This window comes from Pygoscelis adeliae, unplaced genomic scaffold (genome assembly GCF_000699105.1).
Source record: "Pygoscelis adeliae isolate BGI_AS28 unplaced genomic scaffold, ASM69910v1 Scaffold392, whole genome shotgun sequence".
Classification (NCBI taxonomy): Eukaryota; Metazoa; Chordata; class Aves; order Sphenisciformes; family Spheniscidae; genus Pygoscelis; species Pygoscelis adeliae.
In genome coordinates, this window is record NW_008824293.1 from 1845134 (window position 1) to 1853270 (window position 8137).

The 8137-nt window shown below is 40.7% G+C and overlaps 1 protein-coding gene across 1 annotated transcript; it reads right to left on the reverse strand.

The window, feature by feature from the left end:
• Positions 1–1948: 1948 nt before the first annotated feature.
• FAM64A (family with sequence similarity 64, member A) lies at positions 1949–6724 on the reverse strand. The gene is made up of 4 exons (XM_009318821.1): positions 6434–6724; positions 5266–5600; positions 4345–4440; positions 1949–2075 (listed from the first exon to the last, which is right to left on the reverse strand). The coding sequence occupies exons 1-4, from the start codon at positions 6722–6724 to the stop codon at positions 1949–1951; spliced, it is 849 nt and encodes a 282-aa protein (XP_009317096.1).
• Positions 6725–8137: the final 1413 nt, after the last annotated feature.

Consider the following 8137-nt stretch of genomic DNA (forward strand, 5'->3'; position numbering starts at 1 on the left):
GTAAGGGGATTACAGTTTACCCCGTATTTGTATTTATCTCAATAAGCTACCTTTGAAACTGGATATAATTGTGGGGGATGGGGGAACATGAAACAAATTTGACAGTTCATTTCTCATTTGTAAGGATGTACAGAACTTATGGGGAGGAAGAGAAAGAAAAGCAGGTTTACTGTGATGTGCTGCGAGATGGTATACCAGAGATTACAATATTGAAACATAATTTACAGATTACAGAAGCTATTACAGAATAGCTTTAAAGATAAAGCTATTCTGGGAGGACTAGTGTAGGGCCCAGAATGGCAGTCCTCTCACAGAACCCCAAGCCTTCTGCATAACTTATTTTTCTATGTGGGGGAGGGAAGGGGGCAGTCCACTTACACCTGAATTCATACAAGGAAACTTGAAATTGTACATGTTCTTTCAGTCTATAGTTTTATTAAGTGCATACTTTTAAATATTGTTTGTCAGTGAGAAGGTTCTATCTGGTGACAAATGTTTATATTTCTTATGGCTGCCTTGTAAAGATTCAAAAATGTACAATAATGAATTTCTTAATATGAAATAAGGAGTAAGATTTCTACAACTGGTATAGATTTTGATGTGAGCTGGTTTTTAAAATCTTATAACAGATTAGTCACTTAAATAAAACCTTCCGTACTTTAAGCAAACAGTGTCACTGATTTTTCTTACCAGTGATGTTGGAAGTATTAGATCATCATTGATGATCTAACATCATTAGACATGTCCTAGTAGCCAGTGGAAACAGTATAAATAGAGGCTGTTTAATACATCTGACTATCAAAAATAATACTTAGATTGGAGGTTGACTTTTCACAAAACTCCAACCCTCCTTGCTTTTGAAAAGTCATATAAAATATTTCAGTAATGAGACACCATCTTTGTGAAAGCTTTATAGAAGTAGTTTTAGTACATGCAAAGAATAACTTCAAGCTACTGTTCCATATAGAAAGGTGGTTAAAAAAAAAAACACAACACAGAACACACACACACAAAAACTACATCAAGAAATACCACAAGCTAAAGCTCTCAGTCATCCGAAAGCCTGGAAGTCATGTTTCCAGGCCTCATTAACTGTTTCAATATTTTAAAACAGTCTAGCTTGACAAGAAAAAAGAAAAATCGGGCGCAAGTTTAAAATCGGTACTTAACACGTACATCAGAACTGAGCATGACTGCTTCCCATATTTAAGGACAGATGTATAAAAGCAATGTTTAACTCAACTGCCAAGATGCTATTTGAAGCAGCAGCAAGAAATGACAAAGTTACTCTGATTTGTCTGGAACCCAACTACTTAAAATAGGATTAGTTAGGCTAATCTAATAGCAATCCTTAAGGCCATGAATTACAAGTCCTAATGTGGCTCCTCTCCTGTGGCATGAGTGAACTTCACAGAAACCCATTGCCTTGGAATGGCAGTTCTGGTCAGAACTCAAACCACCCACTACCGTTTCATTAACTTCCAGTTAAACACGATGCTTAAACTTTTGGTTTGTTCATATACAGAAAAAAATTACTAGGTTTTCAAAATAATGGACCAGTACTTTTACTATGCAAAGTACTCATACTAAAACTCATGGCGATCAGATACCAGCCTAAATACTACCGTTACCTACGATCACCCTTCATAAGTCTGTGGCCCTTGCTCTGGCCATTCCTACTGGTCAGTTCAACAGAAGTTTCAAAGTATTTACTGCCTTATGAAAGTCAAATGCAAGATGGTCCCTCATCTCAGCAGGAGATAATACACTGTAGTACAATTTTGGCTCTCTTGTTCACTTGAAAAGAGAAAGCAAGGGAAGTCCTGAACTGCTATGTCAAGAAAGATTATAAAATGTAATGGCTTGTTCAATATATAGAGTGCACCCTTTTATAAGTGCTCCTTTATATATACACTCATAAACTAACAATAGTTACAGCCATCTCTGTCTAGGTACCAAGTGCTCGATGGAGTTTCTTTGCTCGCCTCCCGATAGCTTGAGAAAGTTTCCAAGATCGACGCGCAGACTGTAAGTTTTGTGCCATTACATAGTAGTAGTTTGATATTGCGTGTTGCCTGCAGAAGAACAAGACTGCTATTAGCAGCATGAAGTCAGTAAGGTTAATTAACTGGTTGTCAGGCAAATTGCTGGAAAACTGTTAGATGGGAGCAAGGAACAAGTCTGGGATCTGTACACTTTCACTGTATAACAGTTTTAAACACTAGCAAGAAAATATTTTGTTACCTTCAGTGAGCATAAATGGCAGTACACAAATTAAGTACTGCAATACTTTAACTAGCAACAGGAGCATTTCTTGTGATGTAATTAACTCATTAAAATGAAAAACATTAGAACAATGCGTGGAGCTGGCAACTAGAAACAGTTTGAGATCAAGGTTTGTTTCATCATGGAAAAGATGAAAAGGGAGCTATAACACTAAAACTCACGGCAATTGAATACCAGAACAGAAAGTCATATGCAAGACTGTAAGGGCACCTCCAAAAAAGTTTATTTCACAGTTATTCCAGCAGGCAACCTACAACACAGCCAGTGACAGAGCATGTTGTATGCATCTACACATGCAGGAGAACTGGACCAAACTGCTTAGTGGAAGCAGTACACATCACTGTTTAAAGCTTCAGTCGAGCATTTGAAACTGCTCTCATTTTTCCTGAAACATTACAGCAATCAACTTCTTACACCTATCTTTGTTGCTAAAATAGGACATAGTATTCAGGATGTAACTTTCCTTTTAACAAAAGGAACAATTCCAACGTAACAGGTGAAGATATTAATGTCACAGTACAGATCTCAGTGAAGGTAATAGAAGCATTTACCTGGTAATGGTTCAATGTATTGACACTAGAAGTGATGTTTAGAAACTTACAGCAAAGAATTCCTGTTCCCATCCATTTAGGTACAATTGCTGTGTTTAAAAATGCCAGCAATACAGGTATCAACTGCTGCTACTGTGATAGCATCATCTTAACTGCTAAGACAATGCTAGGGATGGAAAAGACAGCCTGTAAAATTAGACATCTCAGGGTAATAGTTTGTTCTGTCATGCTTTGTGATCTTCATTAGTAATCAGTGAGAACTGAGGTTGAATGACAAAGACATTAGTACCGGTAGTTTTCTGGTAGTTTTCTGGCAAGAAAAGCTGCTGTTTGCATAGAAGCCCAACTTAAGGTTCATTGCGAACCCACAAGGTTTCACTAATCCACAACATAGAGGTGAAGTTTCACAACTGCACAATGATCTGCTGTAGCAGAGACAGCTGCAGTGAATATGAGGGAAGAACCCTGTGGTTCTGCATAATAATACTTTAAAAAAGCATGAGTTAAGCCTTTCTCTCTCCCAACAGCAGGTTTTCTCTCCACAGATGCATGCAGGTATAGACAAGGTAAGTGAACAGCTACTTTACCTGGTCGATACTATCTTCAGTTACGAATGAGAGAAACTGTCATATCACTAACAGATGGGAGAATATTAGGAGTGAGATTTAGTGAACTTTCAATGGGTATTATCATTAACTTAATACAGGATTTAACCTATAGTTACCTAGAAATTGACCCATTGGTAAAAATTGAATTTTTGGAATTACTTAGGATTTTAAGCCCTTACCTCTTTGTAGATAAAAGTACTTAATGCTAAGCCCTCTCTAGAGGTTTTTAGGTGCCTGACATTTAATTATTGAATGCTTGACATCGAATGTTCTAAGAGAGGAAGAGGTTTAGGTAATTGCCCTGTGACAAGACTTCTGACCTTTAGTTTTTACTGTCTTAATACGTCTAATTCAGAATGACATAACCTTTACAAACACAGCAGCCTACCACCTCATGGATTAACCAAGATGTTGTATAAGAGGCCTCTGCATCCTCAAAATTTTTGAGTTATGGGTACCACGGACTATTTGTTAACATAATGCTACCTAATAAAAGGATTTTCTTATAAATGTGCAGGTACCAATGACAGTGTCAGTGCAATGGGATTCCTCCCCCAAGGAACCCAAGCCTGGATTGGCACCTCTTTTAGACAGAGGCAGGGAGGTACTGTTCTCACACAAGGTCAAAGGTGGGCTCTTGCTGGGAAAAATCTGACTTCCACAGCAAGAAACCTGAAGACAAGGAGAGCATTTGACAGGTTTTAGAAGCTGCAAGTCCAACTGCAGATATAATCTGCACAGGTATGTTGAAGAAAGAAAGGCTCTGCTACATTACAGCTGAGAAAGTTCTGCAACTATTCCTCATCCTGAGTTACAGGAATCACTTAGCCTGCAATTGGCAATGTCCGAGTGGGAGGTAACCTGTTGCTAAAAGTTTAGGGACAGTTAGCGGTATTTACCTCTCCTGTTGCACAATGGCATCATCAAATGCCTGGGAGATACGCTTCAATTGGCAAATCCCTGAGGAGACCAGCTCCAACTCACAGTCAAACTCTCTGCAAACAGAACAGTCATTACTAAAGATCAAACAGGACAGACTGACTAGGTGTCACTACCCAAGCCTCTATCCCTGCAGTAACAACTCTAGTTACCTCCAGACTTTACCCGAAGAAGTTCAGGGCTGTAGCAATCATGCTCGTAATTCCACTGACCATCCAATGGAGCTTCAACATCTCCATTCATCCCCAAGACGCTATATTCCAATTCAAACACTGGGTTCAAATTCACAAGGCTTGGATTCAGCTTCTAGCTTTGACATTTCTCGTGTGACTTTGATCAAAACAAAAACCTATGTGTGCATTATGAAGTATTTCCCTAGCTCACAACCCTTTATCTCATTTGTGTTAAATCTCTGAGGCAAGAATCTCTCTACAAAGAGCTCAGCATAAGCAGAACTATTCCAGGTATCTTTGCAATACATATAGCAACTTTGGAAAAGTTAGAGCTAAGTAGGAGTCAGATGCATTGAGAGCATTCTTCTTTACCAGAAGGGCATCAGCAAAGAACTCAGGTATGTCCTTAGTGTCAGATGGGGAGTGGTGCTGAGAAACATGGTGTAAACTTACCCAGTGGGACAATGATTTTTAAAAAGTTGTTGTCACAGCACAAAATTGTTTCATGTTTCAGCTTTATGCAGTGCTCAGTCCCTGCCTATACAGGGACCTGTAACTACTTTCTTAACTGTTGGAACAGCACACCCTTTCAGGGAAATAGGATAGCAACCTTAATATCTTGCCTTTCACCTTACAAAATACTCTAATAACAGTAATTACTCCTTTTTTTTTTTTTTTTTTTAAGATTTACAAAAGAATGTGGCTTACATCTTTCTGCTGGCAGGAGCAGGTGATGAATAAGGGCTCTTCAGTGCTGCTGCTCTTCTTGATCTCCGGAGAGAGACAGCATCTTTACCAAGCCAGGATGAGAAACCCCTCCATTCTCTATATTCTGACATCCTTGTTGGCCCAGGCAAGGCTCTTCTGCTGGATCTTGGAGTGCCTTTCGAACTGGCTGCTGGAGTAACACTCTTCTTATGGCAAGGGGTTCGAGGTGTAGTACTTCTCTTCTTGGTAGAACTGGTTGCACAGCTTCTGCTGATGGATTCAGCTGGAAAGGTCACCGTTGAGTGTACTGGGCTTTGGCAAGACTTCTGTATTTTCTGAAAAAAGCATTAGACAGACATGTTATGCTAAATGAACTCAATTAGTCTTTCTGGTTCCAAACTCTAGGCAAGGAACATTTGAGCTGAATCCCTAGCTTTCATTCTCGTATCAGGTTTAGTCTAGCATGAATGCTTCTCAACCCTCTGTACCCATTTGTGTTGGAGGAATCATTTGCTCCACCAATCCCTGGAACTTGTCAAGGACTTCAGCAGGCATTGGAACAGAGCTCCTGCTGCTCTTATGCAGCAAAGAGCCTGCCTCCCTAACATACAATTAATGCGGTTAAAATCAGAGGTCTCCACCAAAGGGAAGTGCAAGCTCGAGTTTGGTACCCTGCTACCATCTAGCATTTTTTGTCAGTCCAAATTTAGATTGACTGTAATGAAGAACATGCTAATAAATTGTATGGGTACAGGAAACAGAGTAAAAAAAAAAATCCAAAGGGCTACACATTTCTCAAACAATTCTTTGCAGGCAATGGTTGTCTCTATCCACCTTCCTCCTTGTGAAGGCTGCTCTGCCATACATGATGAAATACAGTAGGGGAAAAACATTTATGTAGTAATAAAAGCTTTGATGAAACTACGTCTCATATTTCTTCTTTTCACCTTCCGCCCTGTTCTGCCAGATCCATAATTTGCCTGTCTATACTTTAGCAAGGATATTAAAGATTTTACTAGTTAGTAGCTGTGAGACAACCATTACGGTGTGCAAGTGTGTAGAATAGACTCTCTGGAATACAGCATTCCGTACAGACTCCAGAAATCTTAGTACTGAAGTTGAAGCAAAAACTAAACTCGATCCACGCTCCACTGCAAAGGCAAAGTACCTGGGACACTGCTCCGAAAGCATTTTTTGCTGTTCTTTTAATACTCTGAAGAGTTTGGCACTTCTGTCTTGCTTCCAGACTTTCCCAAGTTGGGTTCTTATGAAAATTCAGCTCTACTTGCTTTAATGGTACTCGCTTCCTTAGAGACATGCGGATGGTATTGAGAGAACTCAAAGAAGCCCTTCTCTTGAATTTGTCAGGTACAGGGCTCTCATTCTCATCGAAGTCTGCTAGGAGCTGGTGTTTCCGCCAGGCCATTGTTGCCTTGACATTTTGGAGCACAGATACCATCTTGTTCCAGTTCTTAGTCAACTTTATTTCTAAAACAATCAGAATGAGAGCAAGAATTAGACAGAACAAGGTACAGAGCAGTGTGAAAAAGGAGAAATGGAAATTGTTATACAATAAATTCAGTTACATTTGCCTGAAACAACAAAGTTAGAGCTGAGCAGACTTTTACTTGGAGGCTTGAAGGAGAACAGCATTGATTTCTACAGCTGTTTAGGTCTGTGCATGTCCATGAAGAAGTCTTATACTGCATTTCCAGCACTGGACATCAGACCTGGTAAGCTGCGAGACTCAAGCTTCTGAGGTAGCATGCTCTGTAACTGCAAGTTTCTTGTTGGTGTCTCAGACTAAGGTCTCATACCCCAATTTTTTTGCCTTCATTAATCAAAACACCCTTCCACTGCCCGACAAGTTTACACAGCCGCTATTGTCTCCTGCCTGAGTTGCCAGCTGAAGGCTCACTCTTAAGTCACAGTTATGACTGTGGATACGTAAGTCCTGAAATGGACAGGATTGTTACTGGCAGAAGACATTGGTGGGAAGGGCTAAAATGCCTGTTATCTATATGACCTGTTACAATTTAAAAATATATAAATTCTTCATTTTTCACTAGCTATCAAGCTAGGATACTGCTAGCGAATTACTTCTAAAAAGTTAATTGAAATGCAAATGTATTTGAGCAACCTGAATTGAGAGTGAATTAATTTTACCAATACTTCATTGCAGATTACTGTTAATAAAAAAAAACTGGGAGGTCTCTACCATCATCATACCACATATTAGGAAAGCCCATTGAGATGCCTTACAATCTCTGATCCCCCAAATTGTCTCCATCTCTTACAAGTGCCCTTATTTGTGTCAGAAAGCAATAAGGCTTACTGAAATCTTTTAATCCTGAAGGTGTTCGGGATATTAACACCTTTAATGCAGTCCTGCATCTGGCAACAAGGAAAGGCTAGTAGTCGGGCAACCAGTCGGTTCTCCTACTAGCTCACAGCTTACCCAGCTTTCCTTTGATAAACTGCTAACTACTGTTGATTAATTTATGCTAGAAAATATTACCCAGGTGAACCGTCCAGAAGGGGGGAGCTACCGTCCCAGGGTTACGTTTATCCGTTATCGAACTGGCATGGCACGGTACAACGTGGCGCTCCAGTTCGCCTGGAACCCACGGCAAGACTACAGGCAGCTTCTGCGCCGGGCACCTTGCACGTGCCTGCCGCGGTAACGGGACGGGGCCCCTGCAGCTCACCCACGCAGCGTGCGCTGCTGGGGCAGGACTTCGCTCTCGTGACTGGCACTCCCCGTGCTCGCTACTGGCAGTCGCGGCCGGAACCGCCCGTACAGCCGCGGGCCGGCTAACGGCCCCGGTTCTGCCCCGCCGGACCTGACACGGCGGCCCCAGGGAAGGCACAC

What these genes read in the sequence shown, in the direction of transcription:
- FAM64A (XM_009318821.1), bottom strand. Translation starts at nt 6,724, where the DNA reads ATGGTATCTGTGCTCCAAAATGTCAAGGCAACAATGGCCTGGCGGAAA. An exon ending in CTTTCGGAGCAGTGTCCCAG is followed by an intron (nt 5,601 to 6,433) that starts GTACTTTGCCTT and finishes TGCTTTTTTCAG; the next exon opens with AAAATACAGAAGTCTTGCCA. An exon ending in GCCATTGTGCAACAGGAGAG is followed by an intron (nt 2,076 to 4,344) that starts GTAAATACCGCT and finishes GTTCTTCTGCAG; the next exon opens with GCAACACGCAATATCAAACT.